The following is a 22,280-nucleotide window of genomic DNA, read 5'->3' as shown; positions in this document are numbered from 1 at the left end:
AAATAACTGAGATAAACTAACAAGTAACTATCATGACTCTGGCTATGAAATAGAAATGACAGGAATGTAAGATAAACTAACAACCCAAAGCAAAATCTACAATCGTAGTGAGGTAATCCTTGTCCCAATATAACAATCCATACTATTATTATTATTACTACTATTATATACTGTGAAATACAATGTCGAATAGTGGAACCCTGAAATCAAATGTGTAACTGTGAAATTGGGTTTAGAAGAATGAGTAGTCGAATGAAACAGGAAGCAGAGTAATCGAATGTCGAACTGTACAATAGAATACAGAATTAAACATGGAAAATAGAAAACAGAATAAAAAAATGGAAAGTTGAGTTGTAAAATTTCATTCGGAAATGAAAGTTCAGTTGTTTAATTGCATTCAGTTTAGGAATGACAAATTGTAAAATGGAATACAGAACAGAAAAAAAGATATTTGAGTTGTAGAATTGAAATAAGAATTAGAATGACGAATTGTAAAATGGAATATAGAACAGAAAAATAGATATTTGAGTTGTAAAATTGAAATAAGAATAGCAAAATGAGGAGTTGTAATTTTGTCATGGATTGGACACCATAGACTGATAGCGTGGCACCAATGTCTGTATCTTACACTTTATAGACTAGTTTCACATCCTCAGATTTGAATGGAGTCCCCTTGCATATTATCTCGAGCATATTTATACATTGTTGAATCTAAAATTTCATTTTAGGACCTCAACAAAATAGAGATCTGATACCACGAATTATACTGGATAGCACTAGACTAACGATTATTTAAATTGTAGGATACATTTCATTTTCTTTATCATTTTAATTTTTATTAATTTTATATCAATCTAGAGAGCCTGTGCAAATGTTCACACCGAGTTAAGATAACAATCGCATTTCACAGTTTGCAATAGACTGGCGATAAACCAGACTCCTAAAGAGCACCTTGTCGTAAAGGGGGAGAATGTGGTACACCGCGCACCAACGAACATCACTTGCAAGTGACAACACTGCAAAAATGCAATCGGCAGTCGACGATTTCAGCAAATTATTACATTACAGAAATAAATTGTCTATTAAATATGTCCGAAAACAGATGTCTCAATTAGTGTTGTAAAGCTCTCCATTAAGGAATCCACCAGATTATAGCCGATGAATAATATATTTAGCGATATCATGTCATACTTTTTCTTTCAGATATACTCACTTTACAGCAATGGCTACGAAAAGGAAGTATGGTCTATTAAATGTTGCATTGTGGGTGCGCGCATTAGCAGGTCAAACTTTTAAAAGACCGATTTAAAAAAATAGTCTCAGATTCAGATTCACATTCACATTGGAGGACAATGATGAGGCTAGTCAGGCTCATAATAGCGCCCAGGTAATATGGCCCAGGCCAGGTTAAGTTCAGTCTCATTCGAAAATCACAATAACACAGGGGAAAAAAACAGTCAAATAAGAAATAATAATGGCCAGGCTACAGGGAATGTTCCTCCTTCACAGTCGCTCGATGGGACAGGGGATGTCTGAGATTGCATGGGGAAAATTACCCGAAACTATGCATCTGAAAAGAGATATTGTCGCCTAGACTGCTTGGAGTAAGGAGTTCTAAGATTTTAACCTTATTTAAAGTCTGTAGACGTAATATTTTATAACAGGTGAGAAGTGGGACATTTCTTGTAGTCTCCATGGTAGACTGTAAGATAGGTCGCGACGTTCCGCCCTCTGCCTCCTGCATTGTCCTGAGTCCTCTCACCCTAGGAGAGGGGTTGACCGATGTGTGAGGGCGCCCCGTCATGGCGTACCTTTCAGACTAGTACCATGTAGATTATATTTTGTCGTATTCCTAAACAAAAAACCTTCTGAAATATGTTTCATTTAAAAACTAATTGTGTGCAAATACATAACTTTAAACATACAATAGTATGCAGAACATGCAGAACGCTGTACTCACTTACGTTTACTGAGGATTCGAACACCTAAAATATGATCTAGTTTTGTTTTCACGGAACGCCCACACCATGTTATGTTTAATCCTATTAATTTCAGCGACAATAGTATCAAAGATAAATTACAAAACAGTCAAGACATTTGTTGACAGTCTAATTACCATGCTACATGCATATATGAGCTTGAATCCGAGGCTCAACGCAACGTGAGACGAGCTCATATCGTCCTCCAATCTGAATCTGAATCTGATACTAACTTTATACTCGCACGACTTTAGTCGGCGCCATTTTTGTACTAGTATACTGTGTACCGCGCACTGTTCTGTTGCAATGCATTGACACAAATAGTGTAAATTTGAGGAAGTTACAAAGGTAAGAATAATATTTTATTTAGTTTTGAATCTTCAGCAAAGTACGATTAACACACTGCGTTTTCGTTTACAGCCACAGGCTCTCAACTCGAGATCTATGAAAATGATGATATATTGAATAAATGGATATTGAATACAGTTTACAACTACACATGTAAATCATAGTAAATGTCCTGTGTATGTATGCCATGCTGCGATGCCATGTTGTGCACCGAAATAAGTGTTCTATCTTGCCCCCCCCCCCTTTTTTTTTTGGGGGGGGGGTTCATTTTGAATAAAAACATGTGAATGTCATGAACATTCTTGTAAACTCCAATCAATACAAAGGTTGATTCACAGCCCTCTCATCTCACCTGTTACCCATTCTACTGAGCTATACATTTTGTAGATATAAATCACCCATTCTCTGTACAAATTTGAACATTGATCTACAAATGTAGTTCTCTTCCAAGGATACAAAATTTTTCAGAAAGTGCGGGTCATATTTTCACTATCGGTGCTGGCAGTCACCATCATTGCATTTTTAGTTAGCTCCAGTATAGGTAATGGGAGCTGATGTCATGGCGATGTCTGTCTGTCTGTGCAGAAATTTTGTTCCACTGACAGTGATATCTCAAAAAGTACTGTTCAGCAAATGTTCTGCAAATTTACTATGTGGCATTTTCAGGCTGTAACTTGGGGCTGATTAGTTTTTGATGGGAGTGGCTTGCATAATTAATGATTTTACAAATGACCCTACAATGTATGTCAGTGTTCGCGGTAACACAAAATCATCCATATTATACGCAATGGAAATTAATTTTACGCATATTTGATCGAACGATTCGTATCCTGTATGCAACCAATTGTGTTACATTTGGCATGCCCCCGGCCCTTGACTGACGATACGGCATCGTGCTGAGTGAGAGTCGATTGTTTTTATTTTGATACATAATATACATTTGTATGTGCTATAGTCATAATTCTACGCATTGTGCACCCAAATGACAAGTGTTTGTTCGAAACAGGGTTGTAAACTTCAAATCCAAATTTTGCACCCCTTCTACATAATCAGCCAGTCGGCAATACCCTCATTTGTATATACATGTAATCTATCCTCATATGCTATGCTACAGATAGCGACACTTTGAATGGCTGCTCACAGGCCTTATTTTTCGGTGTTTTCAACTCGCCGTAACTTTCACTAGAGTTCCCCATTTTAGATACTGAAAACGCCTAAACCTCAACTGATATCTCTTCTTTCGTGCCAGCAAAATAATTTTTGCCATTACATTTAGGAATACCGATTTTCCGACGAATTCGGGACGCATACTTGAGGCCCTGAAATTTCGACCTAGGTTTTCGCTCATAGCATGGAAGTATACATGTAACCCTCCATGAGTCATAGTTTCCTCAATACGGACCGGAAAGTTTACAAATTTCACAAAAAGTTGGATTTCTATGTGTTTTAAATAACCATGGCAAGTAAATTTAGTAGGATCGTTGTGTAACAGTCCGGACCATTCAAGAATTTTCGGTTGAAAGTGACTGATTTGACCCGGAAGCTGAAGCTGAAGCTGAGCTCGTTTGACGTCCGGGCGATTTTCCACAGCAACAACACGGGAGTTCTTGGTACTCACTAAAATCACACTTCAGACCCACTATAAAAGTTTGATGTTTTAAGATAAACTGTATCTTGTGATTAATTCTATATTGTCGTGCAATTTGGAGTGACAGTGAACCAGAATGAAGACAACTCGCGTAAGGAAGGCATGCCTTGGCATGCAGTTGAAGTTATGCAAGACTCAAGAGCAGTCTCACTGCCGCCTGTGAATCGACCAAACTTTGTTTATTGGCCAACAGTTTACATGTAAAGTTAAACGACATGAACGTGTCTTGCCATTTCCAAAATGCAAATATTTGGCGGGTAAAAATAATTAAAATAATTACAACTTTAATTTGTCTTCAGACTTTGCATTATGTTTTTCGTATCTTTCTCCGTTTTACATGTAAATCCGAAAAGGTTCTCTCTGGTCATGCCAGTGGTTAGCCCTGCTTACATACGACAGGCGGTGCACAAGTCTATATTGCTGACTTGACTCAAAACAAATAGTAGGGATAATTGTCAGAATCGAGTCCCAGATTACTCTGTATGCAAGCACAACTAGTCAGTGATCATACCGGGACTGATATATTGTGTAATTTTTCATAACAGTAGATTTTTTAAATAAAATTGTGACTATGGTATAAAAGTACAATACATTACCAACTTTCTGTGTAAAATGTGTTTTATAGTGAGACATCATATGAAACCAGTAACCACTTTATTACATCGCTAAAACAAAACTGCATAGTGAAGAGCTGAAGAACTGAACCACTTCTACATGTTTAATACCAAAATAAAAAATTAGATTAAAAACAACAGCGGAGCTATTCTGACCGATAGGTCGCTTGTTTCTATTTAGGCAATTTTTAGGTTATTCATAGCCTCTGAGATATATATTGCCAAGCTTCGAAAAGCTAAAGTAAATATAACTTTTTAAATAAGTTTTCCATGTTATAAAAGTGGACCTGTAACATTGGTATAGGGGCATTGATATTGCCTGTATAGTAATTAAAAGTTACTGATGTGTTAGAGCACTTTAGGAGGTCATACCTAGTGTACAATAGAAACTTGAATTTGAGTGGTGGTGTCGATACATGTAGTGTCCGAAATAGAATGTATATTCATCCTTTCTGACAAATTCATACTGAAGAGACTAGCACAATTTAGATTAATTTCTTATATAAACTATGATACTATCTAATAGTATGAAGATTACGATAGCAAAACCTTCAAGTTCACTTTTGCCCCAAAGTGCAAGATAAGTGAAGCACTGATTGTGAAACAGCCAAACACTTACATGGCATGTTCTGTAACTAGTGTGGTAGCTAGGTAATACATGTATTATACGTATAATTTTATGTATAGGTATGTTTGAACCCTTACATGAAGTAATATTGAAACAATTTATGAAAGAAACAGAGACAAGAACAAATATATATATGTATCACAGGCTAACGAAACTGACTGGTCCCTGACATGTGTTTGAAAATGTTTGTCATCATTTGATAAGTGTCTTGGTTAGAGAGGTACGAGCAGGTTGAACAGTATACTCGAACCTGTGCATCATTTCCCTGCCAATACATTTTTTTTTCTAGTAGCAGTGGTCCATCATTTTTTTTCCATCACCCAGTCATATCTGGATATTTTTTTTTTTCAAGCAACTCCATTCGGCATCTTTTTTTTTCCTGAAATCCTACGAGCCCCCCCCCCCCGGATATCAAATGGTCCACCCCTTAGATTGAAAGTTCATGACGACTAACAAAACGAAAGCAGCTAATTGTTATACATCATAAGATCATGTTATCCGACTTTTTTGATAAATTGTGGGAAAATCTTGTGACTTTTCAACAGAATATAGATCAAATTTTGATGGTTGATCCCAAGATTGACCTATGTCTAGCGTACTTGTGATGCTGTAACATAATGGCTAATATTTATAGAAAGTGGCTAAGATCTGAGATTGGCCAATTCAGTGGCTAAATGTTTTAATTTGCTAGTGGGAGCCCTGCTACTGATGTTTAATAGAAAATATTAGTGATCATTAATGTCACGTTAAAAACTATGAAAATGGTCGATTTTTTCCCAGGTGAAATCATGTAAATCTGTAAGGAATAATCTGATCGAAAAACGAAACTAAATGTTGATAAGTCAGAGTTTGAAGAATTACCATACATGTACATGTACATGTACATTACCATCTACTGATCCAGGTACATGTGTACTTCATGCTAACACACTACATGTAAGTGCTTCTACACATGTATGCTTACTGAACCTTACCAGTTCAGTTGTGCTGACAAAATTATGTGAGATCAAAGAGATTTCACTGTGCAGTGTTTTATAGTTAAAGGCCCAATTTTCAATCCCAGGTTCTCACATTAGTGGCTACCCTGCCTGCCTAGTATTATTAGTATTAGTATTTTTTATGACATACAGTACTACAGAATTACATGTACATTTTTACTCTTGACTAAGTATTATCATCAACATTTTTTAAACGAGTAGTAGTACGCACAGCGAAATCACACTGAAAACATGAGCAAAATGTTGGCATCATAACCCTTGCACATGTACATTGTATATGTACATGTCTTACTACCAATTTCAAAATATTGCAATGTGTTACTATTTTTGCCAATTTTGATTGGATTTAGGTCATTTTGAACATTTCTTGGGTCTTGACTGCAAATCCAAGGGAAAACACAAAATAACTCTCTTCATTAATTGCTACATGTACTTCAGGGAAGACAACTGCAGAACTAATGATGAATAACTAACAAAAAAATTTGTGTCGTCACACCACTTAATAGACAACGTTTCTTGACCAGAAACAATTTTCTTTTGTTAATTTGAGAAAGCCATGCTCAACTCCAAAACACAAGCCCACACAGTCAGTTCAATTGACCACCCCTTTAATAGACATTTTCAGAATAAAGCAAGAGGGACTACAATGTAGTTACACAAGGTATTTGTGGTACAAAAATGTAGCACCTGTATGACATTTAATTTAATATACAGCTTTTGCATTACAATCAACAGATGTCAATATTAAACAACTGGAAAGAACAATTTGGTAAATTTAACCAGAAACTGGATCAAGGTCATGCACTGGCCCAGAAGTTACCAAATCAAAAGTAAGTAAAATTAATATGGTACATGTACATTGTAGAACACCCAAACAGTGGGTAAAATTATTTGAAATGTTTACTCTTCTTTTTATTTATACCCTGAATTCTGGATTTCTGTACATAACTTACATGTACAATGTACATGTATACTGTAAAGTCTGCATACTCTTCTAATGTTCCAACATTTATTGTGCGCTATATAAGAACCCAACATTATTATTGTCAGCCAAAAAGTTTAATCTTTTCATTTATTCATTGCATACAATGTTACCTTGAGTCTAATTTTGGAAATGTTAATACAACCAGACAAGTTTCTCATAGTCATATTCCGTCACGTGAGATCGTATGAGATCACGTGTGATGCTCCATACATTGTACATGTAGCAATCATACATGTATAAGATAGTGATATGCAGATCAAGCGAAAATGTCAGTGTTAGCAATCGCATTGTTCTTGTACATTTATGTTAGTGCGTTCACTGTACATTTGTACACTGTGCACCATGAGCTGAAGTATCAAAATCCCTGAAAAGTTCTCAGTGATCGATAATAGGAGTAAAACAATGTGCACATGACACATGCAGAAGTGATTAAAGATTTCAAGGCAGACATTACATGTACATGCATGAAGTCTAGAACATGGTCATCGGAACAGAGGCTGTTGTCCTCATATGACTTGAATGGCCTTGTTTACTGTCAACAGTGTTATGATCTGACCAATGGCACATATGCATGTAGGTACATGTACATGTAATTGAAGACATCGCAGTCTGAAGTCGGGAGTATTAATGAAGTCAGCAGAATAACTAGGAAGATTATCTCCTAAAAGGGCGGCATGTTTTCACTACGTATTTTCCCAGTGAATATTGCATACATGTATGCATAGACACCTTGTCAGAGTGTACACTATGAAAATCGATGCATATACATACACACATATTTCTATATAAAGATCTTCAAAATAATGACATAAGAAATGATATTTGTGGGGACATGTTCCAACACCATCCAAACACTGTTTACACAGTGACAATTTGTAATTGAAATGGAAAACTAATTTCTTGGGTACCAACCAACTACCGTACGTCATAACATGTTATACATGTACCAAATTAGTTGCACTGCACTGCCACGTGTGTTGGCATTTGCTTGATAGTTACATAGAAAACAACAACAAAATCATTAGGCCTAAAAAAATGATTGCTTGTTTCTGATTACCCGACCCTACATTTGTACCTAGCTTTTCACTGCCTACCTTAAACTTTTTTTTATGTATTCGAGAAAATTAATTAAATCAAGAAAACTGTGAAGTCTCACAGGAAATAATGGTTGAAGAAACTGACATCAACTTGGAAAGACGATATAAAACTGTTCTTCCGAACTGTTATGGCTGAACATCTGATAGGAAGAAATAAATAACACAGAGACCATTTGGAAAGCAATGGAAAATTTGAAGTAGACAGTCACACAGAAAAAAAATATATCAATCATAATAAAAAAAAAATCTACCATCCCCACCTATTCTGAAATTGAGCGTAACCAGAACTACACAATTTTTTTTATTAGGCTTTTATTGGTAGATGACAAAAGTTTTGATTGCGGGTTACAGATTATGCTATGTTTTTGACAACGAAATCAGGAAAACTTGGTTCAAATTATACATAACTTCGCAAGTTGCAGTAACAGTTCAATTTGTAGCACAAGCTGTGAAAGGAAATTATGACTTCATAAAGGAATGTAGCATGCGACCAGTAACACAGTTCGATTTAATTGAGGAATGTGGAAACATTTTGTGGTCATTTAACAGTCGATTTCAGTAACCATGCATCATTTACACGTCTGCACGTGTGAGCTCACATTTAGGCAAAATGTCTCCAGGGGTGAACAAATCCACTGGTCCTGGGTCCAGGACGCGGTTTTTTGGGGCGGGTCACACAAATTTTACCTTGTACCTTACTGTTACTATGTTAAAAAGTCGTCTGAATATAGAGATTCATAGGTAAGATTTACTGTTACTAACTATGTTAAAAAGTCGTCTGAATATACTGATTCATAGATAAGATTTAATGTTTCACATTAGCGGGACCTGGGACCACTAATTCTTTCAGCAGGACCACTGGATTTTTTAAGGCACTGGTCCGGGGACCACCAGTTCACAAAATGATTTGTTCACCCCTGGTCTTTGTCAGGATAAAATCTTCTAGGGCTAATGAAATATGTATAAACATATGAAGACACTTATTTTTATGCAAAAATTTATTTGAAAATTAAATAAAATACATCTTGCTGTAGATCGTGACGGGTGAAAACTGGGTCCTCGTCTAAGTGTATTTGACATACTGCCTTGGTGGAAGAAATCAAGACGTAGTCACGGCAAATTTACGTAGGAAGTCCTGCAGCTTTGGAGCCTTGTCCAGGATGAACACAACAGAAAATGTAAAATCCTCCCATAAACATGGGTTTACATAGTGTTTTCAAGTGTTTAAATGACACATGATGGCCAAAGCTTGACCTTTGTCATGTGGTTGCTAGGCGGTCTCGCAAAATCTCACCACTACCAGAATATCCCTTATCGTTACATTGCTTCCATTTATTCTTTGTCACTCATAGATTCAGCTTTAAAAAACCTGTTGCTACCACTAAAAGTAGACATTCACTAAAGAAGAAAACTGAAGTGCAGTGTAGTCTGACGCCATGGTTACAAACTCCTAAAGAGAATGAGTTGGAAAGAAACAGTGCAATAACATCAACAAAGAAACCTCAAGCAACGGTATCACCATTGCCAGCAATTAGCAGGTACATGTACATGTAGTATATTAATAATGTTGTACTCACAACATTGTTAGGAAACGTCAATGTGCTGTTATCGTGTGTCTCAGAAGAGACACATGAAATGAAATGGAATGATAGAAGTAGCTGGGATTTCAATGCTAGGTTAGATTTGGCCTCCTTTGGGGGAGGGGGCATGGTGGGGGAGGATGCAGGAACCTCTACATGGTGGTCGCCAGTGGACGGCTACGACCACCACTCATGGAAAATAGCCGACATTAGCAAGCTACCGATCGGCTTTGTTGTGTTTCGGCTAAATACAATATGCACAAAAGAAATGGCCAAAAAAGTTGGCAACACTGAGAAGTACATGTAGTAATTGGCAGGGGCATACATTGTATCATTTATGAAATGCGTAGAACATAAAACAAGGTGAAACGTGGCTGGAGCAAATAGACACGTAATGGTCGGGTGATCATACACAGAACACAGACACACAAGTATAACATTGGGTAGGAATGAGTTGAGATGTAAAACAATGGAAAAGGCAAGCAATGAAGCATAGACAGAACACAATGGACACATGAAAAACAAGGGGGGGGGGCACATTTACATGTGTGCAGTTGTCATTATTACCATAACCACACAAACACGGCTCTCTAACAGTCCTCGGAGCTTTGGATTGCTAAAATTAAAGGTAAAGGAGTTATTTTGTATGTACTGATAGTGATATCATCCACTGTACATAACCTTACTTGAATATCCTTGTACTGTGTGCCCTCATCGACCACATAGAGATAACCATTCGTTGACATGTGACTGTGAGCTAAATCTACAAGTTAATCCTCTTTTTCCCTTTGGGAATATTTGTTTGTACATAACTAATTACAAGTTAATCCTCTTTTTCCCCAGGGGGTACTTGTTTGCACACAACTAATTACAAGTTAATCCTCTTTCTCCCTGGGGGGGGGGGGGGGGGGGTACTTGTTTGTACATACATGTGTAACTAAAACTAAGTATAAGTTAATCCTCTTTCTCCCTTGGGGATATTTGTTTGTACATAACTAAGTGCAAGTTAATCCTTCTCGGAGTTCTCCTTTGGGGTATTTGTTTGTATATATCTAGGTACAAGTTAATCCTCTTTCTCCCTTGGGGATGTTTGTACATACATGTAACCAAGTACAAGCTGGTCCTCTCTCTCCCTAGGGGGATATTTGTTTGTACATAACTAAGGTACAAGTTGTCATCCTGTTGTGTTCCTTCTCACTCTCCCCCTTTCTGTTTCTGTTGCTGTTGGTCTACTTTTTCCTTTCCTTGTGTTTCATACTTTATCCTCTGAGTTGGCTCGATGGTAATTGTAAATGCAATATGATTAGTCATATCCTTACTCATGAAATGTAAACTTTCTCTGAATGTCAGAGATCTTAGAGACTTCACAAAAAGGAAGAAAATGTTCACTTGGCTTAATTCAAACAAGTCTTCACGAAAGACATAGCCCCCCGCCAAAAAGAAGTATTTCTTGTAGTGACTACAACAAGTTCTTTGATTGTACAATGTACATTATGATGCATTTTTTGCTGTATTTACATATTGTTTTAACCTTATTTTCTTGTTATACATGTACTGTATATGTAAATATTATGGGTGCACATTTGTCTTGGTATGTTTCCTATCATTGTAGGTCACAAAAGAAAGACAGTATGTTCAGTGGACTACTGTTAACTCCACAAAACAACAACAGTGTTGTTGATTTTGAAGATGATGATTTCACAGGTAAACTCTTACCATAATAGTCACTTCATTTCAAACCAAATAATATTTTAATGATGCACATATTAACCAATGTTAGCGTACAGTAACATTCATTACTGGTATGTTCATATCCAGGAGTTGAGGGTGTGTTTATTGTATTAGAGGATATGGCAAAGTGACTACAATCGTTTGACATCTATATCAAGTGTAAAAGTATACTCTTTCATTTGCTAATTGACCACATTAGAAAACCCACATGCTATAGGCTTGTAAATAAACCAAATGAAACCGTATACTTTTACAAATTACACTTGATATGAACGCTATAAATGAGTGTAGCACATAGAGAAAGTGCTTTACTTCAGTCTTACTTGTAACTTGTAATGTGAATGCTATAAATGAGTGTAGCACATAGAGAAAGTGCTTTACTTCAGTGTTACCCATTGTATATTGTACATTTGTACGTCAATTATGGTGTGTATGTACAAGGATTTTGAGGAAATTAAACTACCAAAAACTATAAGTTCTTATTACAACCACAATCATGGCCACCAACTCAGTTAACTGAGATAAAAGATAGTTGACTTTAAATAATGAGTGTGATCACAACCAAATCCCCAAGTAACTTACTACATGTACATTTGTATATGCTTGTAGCAACTGTAAATGATGATTGTTTAGTACATGTATTGGTATCAAATGAAATATTTGTAGGTCCCGAGCCCCAAGTAACTTACTACATGTACAAATGTATGCTTGTACCAACTGTAAGTGATGATTGTTTAGTATTGGTATCAAATGAAATATTTGTAGGTCCCGAGCCCCAAGTAACTTTCTACATGTACAAATGTATGCTTGTACCAACTGTAAGTGATGATTGTTTAGTATTGGTATCAAATGAAATATTTGTAGGTCCCGAGCCCCAAGTAACTTTCTACATTGTACATGTACAAATGTATGCTTGTACCAACTGTAAGTGATGATTGTATTGGTATCAAAGTAAGATCAATTGAGTTTGACTGCCAAAGGCTATGTATGATCTATTATTTCTTCTTAGATGATTCCTTATTTCTGCCAACTGGTTGCTTAACTGGTACAAGGACATCAACACCAGCAACCACCAATGCTACTACTGGAAATGTATGTACAAATTCATTCTTCACCCAAAATATAAAACATCATACATTGCAATTTCCCAGATTTGGTAGAAATTACTTATTATAAACAGACAGATTGATTTGTCTGTGACATCACACAGGAAGAATTTTGAAAGCAGCGTGTATGCACAGTGTATAGTCAGTTGTATTTGTAAATATTTTACTACTAAACTACAAGTTTAGTATCCCTGCTATTACAATTCTACAAGTAAAGTAAAATGTGCTGGATCATTTGAGTAGCTAGTATATGCATGTAATATACTGCTTGCACATTTATGTAAATATATACAAATTAGTATTCTAAGGCCAAAAAAAAATAAAAATCTGGTTCTGGTCAGGGTAAACTTTCTAAAGTGGTGCGACGACGCGCGTTTTTTTTTTTTTTTCCTAATTTTTTTTTTTTTTTGGCAAATTAGTAAATACACATTTTTGACACTTTACATGCTCTCGGAAGATGTCATACAACTCTGGAAGTTGGCACTGTTGTATGGCAAGTTTTATACGATGCGGATCAATCATCCATCAGGGCATCACTAGTCACATTTACAAATTTATCTTATCGCCCAGTGATTTGCAGTTATAATCCCGATTTGCAGTTATAATCCCATCCAAGATAATGAGTCTTGCCTTGCAACCACTGTATAATGTCATTGTGCAACTTGCAACGTTAAATAACGAGAAATAGGTCTGTCCAACGGACGTAGAGGAGGCAGTGTTTTCTTTCGAGCACCGTCCATCATCAGTCTGATACGCAGTCTGTATACGGTACGATGTTTGACACGTCTTTCCAACTCATCGCAGATGGAAAGACGTGTCGAACATCGTAGCGCATACATCCAGAGCTAACTGCTTACGCTACAGGAAAATCTTTGTATTCAGAAGGCAGAACGAAACGATCACCAGAACTAAGAACACCTCGAAAGTCAGCTGAATTGATATCAACATTTCGATTGCTCACGACGTACTCAAACTTCTGACATTTTCGAAACATGTGAGCGGTTTACCACCTAGCACAGTGAACACACTATTTCCCGTGATTCCCATCAACCACGCTCATCGTACATATTACGTACACATATCGTACGGGGGATTATGGGTATGCAACAGTACTAGAAGAAAAGGGTACCCGTTACCAAATAGAAGTGCGCCATCACACGAGTTAAATTTTTTCCGCTAGCCTTGCATACAGTGTTGATCGACGGGGAATTGTAAATAAGGAACGGGAAAGCAAAAATTATCGGAAAAAAAAGGATCGACGCGGGGGTATTCAGGGCACGCGCGCGCTGACCAGAACCAGACATATTTTTTTTTTTGGCCTAATATGTATACAATTTAATCTGTAGAGAACATTGATGTCAGAATGATTACTGTATATGTCTGTAAACTTGAGAAACCTGAAATACATTTGGAATGTTTAATATGATGTTGGAATGAGATACAGTGATATTGGCATTAAATTGACATGAGAATTAACAGCATTGTACATAACATGTTATGAGTACTGCTTTTAATGAAAGTTGACAGCATACTTTTAATGACAATTGCGAGTACAGTGAAATGAGAATTGACTGCACCATTTGATGTAAAAATTGAGAGTACAGTTGGAATGAGAATTGACTGCACTATTTGATATAAAAATTGAGAGTACAGTTGAAATGAGAATTGACTGCACTATTTGAAGTGAAAATTGTGAGTACAGTGAAATGAGAATTGACTGCACCATTTGATGTAAAAATTGAGAGTACAGTTGGAATGAGAATTGACTGCACTATTTGATGTAAAATTTGATAGTACAGTTGGAATGAGAATTGACTGCACTATTTGAAGTGAAAATTGAGAGTACAGTCGGAATAAGAATTGACTGCACTATTTGATATAAAAATTGTGAGTACAGTTGGAATGAGAATTGACTGCACTATTTGAAGTGAAAATTGTGAGTACAGTGAAATGAGAATTGACTGCACCATTTGATGTAAAATTTGATAGTACAGTTGGAATGAGAATTGACTGCACTATTTGATATAAAAATTGAGAGTACAGTTGGAATGAGAATTGACTGCACTATTTGAAGTGAAAATTGAGAGTACAGTTGGAATGAGAATTGACTGCACTATTTGATGTAAAAATTGAGAGTACAGTCGGAATGAGAATTGACTGCACTATTTGATATAAAAATTGTGAGTACAGTTGGAATGAGAATTGACACTTGCACTATTTGAAGTGAAAATTGTGAGTACAGTTTGAATGAGAATTGACTGCACTATTTGATATAAAAATTGTGAGTACAGTTGGAATGAGAATTGACACTTGCACTATTTGAAGTGAAAATTGAGAGTACAGTTGGAATGAGAATTGACTGCACTATTTGAAGTGAGAATTGAGAGTACAGTTGCAATGAGAATTGACTGCATTATTTGAAGTGAAAATTGAAAGTACAGTTGGAATAAGAATTGACTGCACTATTTGAAGTGAGAATTGAGAGTACAGTTGGAATGAGAATTGACCACTATTTGAAGTGAAAATTGAGAGTACAGTTTGAATGAGAATTGACTGCATTATTTGATGTAAAATTTGATAGTACAGTTGGAATGAGAATTGACTGCACTGTTTGAAGTGAAAATTGAGAGTACAGTTGGAATGAGAATTGACCACTATTTGAAGTGAAAATTGACAATTGGCATAGCTATCTATTGTACTTAGTATTTGATTACAATATCATTTTGGTGCATTTAATTAATTAGGGAAGTGGAGTAAACGAACCAAGGAAGAAAACTGAATGTTTGTCTTCACCAATAGACTTGTTAAGTGATAGTGATAGTGAAGAAGAGGAAGAACTACCTCCATTTAATCTATATAGTAACCAAGGTAATATTAACATCTTTCACTCCCATTCTTACAATTTTTGTATCTTAGTTTTATGCAATCCTTGGTCAATGTTGGTAAGGTTATGTATTGATAATCGTTAAAAATGTATCTAGAGACCAAAAGTCTGATTTGTGCTGGTGCAATCTTGACACAATAGGGGAAATAGTAACAAACAAAATAAATGTATATCACTATATGTTACTTTTGAAGTCACTGATATACACATGTACGGTACTGCAGTGTTCTGTGGTGCCCAATTAACTGTATACGCATGTTCTGTGGGTAAAGTATATCATGGCAAATATCTTTGGTGGAAAACTAAAATCATTGACACTTCTTTGGTAAAGGTTTTCACATTGTATGAATGGCATTACAGCTACACTTGATTGATGACATTTTCTATTTTTGTCAATAGTGTTACAAGAGGACAATGAAAAAAAGTCAAGCTATCAACACACTGTAAGTCCATTCCAGCTCTTTTAGTGTGTGTATGTGATAAATGGGAAGACAACATTGTCATATCAGTGTGTATGTGATTAATGGGAAGACAACATTGTCATATCAGTGTGTATGTGATAAATGGGAAGACAACATTGTCATATCAGTGTGTATGTGATTAATGGGAAGACAACATTGTCACATCAAAGTCTACATAACATTATAGTTTGGACTCCAAAATGGAATTCAGTAAACATTTAGTGATTGTATTAACTTAAAACTTACTGAAAATTACAATTATGTAGTCAAATAAAAGTTTTCACATTTGATAAACAAACTTTGGTAAAAATAACAATAAGTCCTAGTACGGTAGGTGAAACATACAATTACAAACAAATACACAGAACCAGTACATTAAGGACCCGTGTTGGTTCCTAATTTTGTAGTGAGTGAAACATACAATTACAAACAAATACACAGAACCAGTACATTATGTCATTAAGGGCCAGTTTTGGGTCTGAATTTTGTAGATTTTTTGACTGCTTCTTACAGTGTCATATTTGATTGTCATTTTGCAGATATATCCTCCCATCTCAACAAGTATAACAAATAATGCAATGGGTACAGGGCCAGAACTACCAGCAAATGTATCATCAGTTCCCAGGTAAATCTGACACTGGGGAAAACTTGTTTGCATTGTTGGGGGTCTATTCATAGCGGCACTAACATGTAAGATACATACATCAGGGCTCGAAATTCCTCTTTTTTTTCTTGGTAGCCCAAGTGGGCTACCATCATTTAAATTTGGTAGCCTGAGAGCAGTGACTGGTAGCCCATAAGCATGCATTTCTAAGTTAATGGTGTTAGTGTATATATGTAATTATTTGATGTACATGTATTGAATTCGATGATTGATTGAGTAAATTGAGAGGTCACGTTAATGTTATTTGTGCGAATTCGATGCCATATTTGACATTGGGGACGCAATTTTTGGGATGTATGCGTCACTGGTGACATGTCATAAACAGGAAACATAAATTATGAGGCTTACTGTCAGCAAACAACATACATTTTGTTGCATTGAAGTTGCATGGAGAGCATGACATGTAGTTGCAGTTCTTCGATGTAACTATTAGCTAAATCTCTTGGTGCAGTGAGACCTGTAAAATTTGAATATGATTCAACGTATGGAAAACGTATAAACAGTTTCATGTGCCCCATGGACACTTCTAGTCTTGCTGCTAGACGTTCGGGCTTTCTTTCGATGCTATAACTATAAGCGAACGAAGTTCGCATGTGAGGGCCTGCCCGAACAGTCTAGCGAATGTCATTTTCAGACCGGACATTCCATTGAGATTACATTGAGTGGTGGGTTGGGCCATCTATGCATATATATACTTTAATATATTCAATAACCTATGACCTCAGGGAATCTCTGCATGCAAGTGTTGACAAACACATTTACGTCATTACTATTGCTTATCAGTTTATGGTAATTGTGAGTTTGATGAGTGTGTAGACGTTGTCATTCACACATTTCAGTTAACGCATTGGTGGTTATTTATACAAGCCCTTCCTTAAGATGAATATGCATGAAAATTTAGCTATTGTCCTTTGTTTGTGCTTGTCGCTAATACGGTTCTCTGATTGGCAGTTATTTATATCCTGATGACATTCGCTAGACCTCGGATGTTCCATCCTCGATAGCGTTGTTCGGCTGTGTGTCGTATTTTATCGGAAGAACATCCGAGGGCTAGCTGATAGACTAGGACACTTCCTGATGTGGAGAGTACGTCTTGGGTAATTTAGAAACTACATGCTGCTATCCTTATCTATCCACATGATTGGTTACTTATTAACAGACTGGGACAGGGTTTGCATCAATTTGACTGCCATTATGGCAAAGCCACTTCCATCCATGGGCTAAGCGACGCAATGATCAAACAGAGTCTAATATCACATCGGCAGACGGTCTATGCTAAAAACTTCACTCAGAAAATTCAAACCGTCACATCACCATTTCATTCTCAATAAAACTTCAACTTTCTTTTTGAGCTTTGCTACCAGATCAAATGCATTACATGAATATTTACCATTCACTATATGCTCTCAAGGGGATGTGTGAGCTAGCACGAGCATGGTTCACACACGTGAAGGCATCATTCAGGAATAAACGAATCTCTAGGTGTATACCAAGTTACATGTAACAGTTCTCATCAGCAGCATAAATTTTTATCAAACACCATTACAACCGTGTCTCTGTCAAGTTGAAAGTTAAAGCTGTCGTTCATGTCATGGAATTTAGTTTGTGCACTACTGTGCTGTACCACAGTCCCGGGAGCATAGTGTACTGTACTCTGTACAGTCTCGCTTCCAAGAAGAGGTGGAAGGGCCGAAGCGCATATATCCAGAGAGTGATTACCATGGAAAATCGAAAGCCCAGAAAGATAATATTAAATCACTATACAGAATATTGTTGATTATAAATGTTTTGTTGTGACATTTAGGAAGTACAATTAGCTGTGTATGCGATGTACAGAAGAATGACGTGTACAGTGTACATGTATTTCGTGTACATTTGATATACATGTAGTGTGGATGCCATTTTGGAAAAGACGCACCATAATGGGATTTTGACGCTAATTTTGGTGAGAACGCGTCCCACGGGATACATCATAACAAAAAGTGATCGCCTATGCCTGGCTGGCCCCGGCCCGAGCGGAAGTCGGAGTCAAGCCACAGTGTCACAGTCTCATTCAAAACTTAGTGGCCCAATTGGGCTACCACTCGCGTAATTTGGTAGCCCAGAGACAAACATTGGTAGTGTGTGGATGCGGGACTACCGCGAATTTCGAGCCCTGAATACATGTATGTAGTAGTACATGACATATGTGCACGTAGTACACAGTATACATGTATGTGAACTCACCTATGTCAATATTTTAGCAATGTCTACCACAGTTTTGTTCTTCATAAAATTACTTGTACGTGTTTGACGGTACTTGAACCACTTTTTCTTTAGATAAATCAGTCCCATTTTTTTGCAGCCAAAATTTACACAATACTGGGCATCTCTGTGGATCAGTTATGAGTTAAGGTGAAAATGATTTTACCATTGTGCTAAAAATGATTATTACATCCGTTATATTTACACCTTGGCATGTTTGTCAATGATGAACAGCTGCTACACACACCTACATCTAGATGCCAATGTATTGATTGATCTCTCTTTTAACAAAGTCTCTTGCAACGATATTAAACATATTAGTACATTTTATCCCTACAGAGATGAACTTCAAGGCATTGGTGTTCATCCTGCAATGTCTCCTTTGGTTGAACAGGTAAGTTGACTCAAAGAATAATTTGTCTTCAGTGTATGTCTCCCTTTAGTTGAACAGGTGAGTTTGCATAGAGTTTGCAATGTTCTTATTATTTACACATGAGTTGACTGATCATCAATGTTATATGAGCAAACGAGGACTTAATAGGCACTTGGATATGAACTCTGGTAAATTTGTACACAAAGCAGTAAGGAACTCTAGATTTTAGAATTGAAATGGCTGCATTTGGTGATTATGCTAAAATCATGAAATATTTGAGTTGATATGTGTGGACTTACTGTTAGCAAAGGTACAATATCATTGCCTTTATATTTGTATAATTAGTAGACTGTAACCCTTTTCTAAATCTCTTACTCTCTCTAAACTCAATCTTTGCACACTAATTTTTAGCACAACTGAACTGAAGGTTCAGTAGTCCTATAGGCATGACAAAGTGTCTGTCTGTCTGTCTGGCTGGCTGTGTGTGTGTGTGTGTGTGTGTGTGTGTGTGTGTGTGTGTGTGTGTGTGTGTGTGTGTGTAAACAACTTAAAGTAAAAAATTGCTAGAACCGATAGCTTTGATATTTGGTGGTCATGTTATTGTTACTTCTGGTGTCTAGTTACGAAATTGTTCAAATGAACATGATTGCATCAAAGATGTGGGTTTGGGTGAAAAAAAGTGATTTTGGGTCAAAAAACTTAAACTCCAAAACTACTGGGCAGATTGGCATGAAATTTGGTGGAAACATTCTTAGATGTGAGTAAATTAAGATTTGTTCAAAACATGATGATTCCCTGAGTATTATGCAAATTAGGTATAACATTCTATAATTCCAAAACTACTCAGCAGATTGGACTGAAATCTAAGCGTCAGCTGTGGTCAGTTGAAACTTTGTCTTTGTAAACAGTGTAGTATTAACCGAATATATAATGGAGACCCCTGAGATAACTCCTAAGCAGTGAATAATTTTGACACACATTCACTAGTTTGTCGCTCGTTGGGGAACAGTGTGATTCAAAATTTTGAGTCGCCAGTTTGGCTAAAGTAGCGTAAGTCTGAGTTGCCAGTCAAAAAATCAATTCGCCATTTGACCATCTTGTGATCGGCAGCGCAAACACTGCACAAAGCAGTAGAGATCTCTGATAAATGTTTTACACAAAGCAGTAGGGAACTGTGATAAAAGTTGTACACAAAGCAGTAGGGAACTGTGATAAAAGTTGTACACAAAGCATAACTAGAATGAGACTATAACCCTGTTCTAAATCTCTTAATCTCTCTAAACTCAATGTTTGCACACTGATTTTTTCAATAACAGTTTTTGATTAGTTTTCCCAGAAAAGCTAAAATTGTTTCAAACTAAGTATCTTAAGATGAGTACAGTATCAAAACTCTAAAAAGTTGTGTATACGTACACATATGCGCCTGGACAAAATCTCGTAAGACATGAGACTTGCTATACCTTACTGTTGAGGACTCCAAAACATCGCGAACTATCACTAACTATAACCAGATTTAAACTGAATGCCTCCTGTAAGGGAATAATTAATTATGCAAATAACTCATTAAACATAAAAACTATGGCATCAGGCTTTTTTTGGACAAGCGTGCTTTCTTAGGTTAATGTATGTGCCAAATTATACAGAATTTTAAGACATCCATTAAAACTCATCCTGACTGCACGTTCAGACTGACGTACTGTTCTAAACTCTGACTGCACAGTTTATAATATGTTAGTACTTTGTACCACAGACAACTTGTCTGTGGTTTTACCATCATTTCACATCCATTTATATACACAACCATTGCTATGAAGTGCTGATTGATAGAACTTCTGTCAGTGTCACGTCTGTAGCCTCTGTTCGTACGATCGTGGTGTTGACTATCATAAAATTTCAATGATATTTTCAATGGCCAATAAAGTAGGAAGTGTGCCATATGTCGAAAGAAGAAGAGTTTCCCTATGATTATCCATTTATGAGCATTGTTCTAATTTACAACACAGTATTTGTAAAATACAAACTACCTGGAAGTATATAAACTACGAGTTTATATTGTCTCGATTTTGTATCATACAGTAATTGTTAGTATCGCATTTCTTTTGAAAATGGTTTCAAATTCAATTCTGAATACAACGAGATTCGCATTGTTTGAATATGTAACAATAAAATGTTCATAGTGTAGCAAAAACTTCAACTAAGTAAAGGAGCCTGAAGTTCGATATGGTATTGGGTATTTTTACTCGTGATTGCCTGTACTGATCTTTCTTCAACTGTAAAATTTAACAAATCAGATGACCATGAAATGCTAATAAATTGTTGTCTGACGTACTTCAATTTATTGGGGTCATCCTATTTTTTTTTCTGTTTTTCAATATCCCGCCGACCCAAAGTTTCACCCCCCCCCCCCCAACATCAACAACAAAAATCACATAAAAAGAAAACATCAAGGAAAAGACACAACAAACATGACAAACTGTCATATCATATAGCATCGTGATAAAGATTACGTAAATTGACTCCTCAATCGGAATCTGAAATAATGGGGTGCATGTAATAGCTTTAGGTATATATAGACTCAGTACTCTGAGGAGACACTAGTTGAAGACGTGTCGGATCGGAGCACGATCTCCGTGCCGTGGTAAATATGGAGGCACTTTTCTGTTTTTGTTTCAGGTAGAACGTCTACCATTTGCACATTAGAATATTATCTACGCCTCACTATCACACATATTATACATGGATTTTATTGTTATATAATATGCTAGCTGCAGTCGAGGGAAGGTAAAAAGGGTGTCCAAAACATCTATTGCTTGAGTGGAGTGTCGGTCGGAGTTGGTACAATAAGTTGAATTCCGTAGCACTCTCTCGCTACCAGTACCACTGTAACAGCTAGCTGCTAAACAAAAGGCAATAGACTAGTGAGCATGACAATGTATCGGG

At 36.5% G+C, this 22,280-nt stretch overlaps 1 protein-coding gene across 1 annotated transcript; it reads left to right on the top strand.

Moving 5' to 3' along the window:
* The first annotated feature begins 2,253 nt into the window (after window positions 1-2,253).
* LOC144443581 (uncharacterized) lies at window positions 2,254-22,040 on the top strand. The gene is made up of 10 exons (XM_078133119.1): window positions 2,254-2,327; window positions 6,951-7,045; window positions 9,650-9,835; window positions 11,490-11,581; window positions 12,618-12,700; window positions 15,459-15,582; window positions 15,998-16,041; window positions 16,599-16,684; window positions 19,307-19,361; window positions 22,014-22,040. Exons 2-10 carry the CDS (start codon window positions 6,951-6,953, stop codon window positions 22,038-22,040), a joined length of 792 nt encoding a protein of 263 aa, XP_077989245.1. The 5' UTR covers window positions 2,254-2,327.
* The last annotated feature ends 240 nt before the right edge of the window (window positions 22,041-22,280 follow it).

The sequence above is a fragment of the Glandiceps talaboti genome, chromosome 12 (assembly GCF_964340395.1).
Source record: "Glandiceps talaboti chromosome 12, keGlaTala1.1, whole genome shotgun sequence".
Classification (NCBI taxonomy): domain Eukaryota; kingdom Metazoa; phylum Hemichordata; class Enteropneusta; family Spengelidae; genus Glandiceps; species Glandiceps talaboti.
Note: the sequence above shows the minus strand (reverse complement) of the source record. Positions and strands in the feature narration are given on the sequence as shown.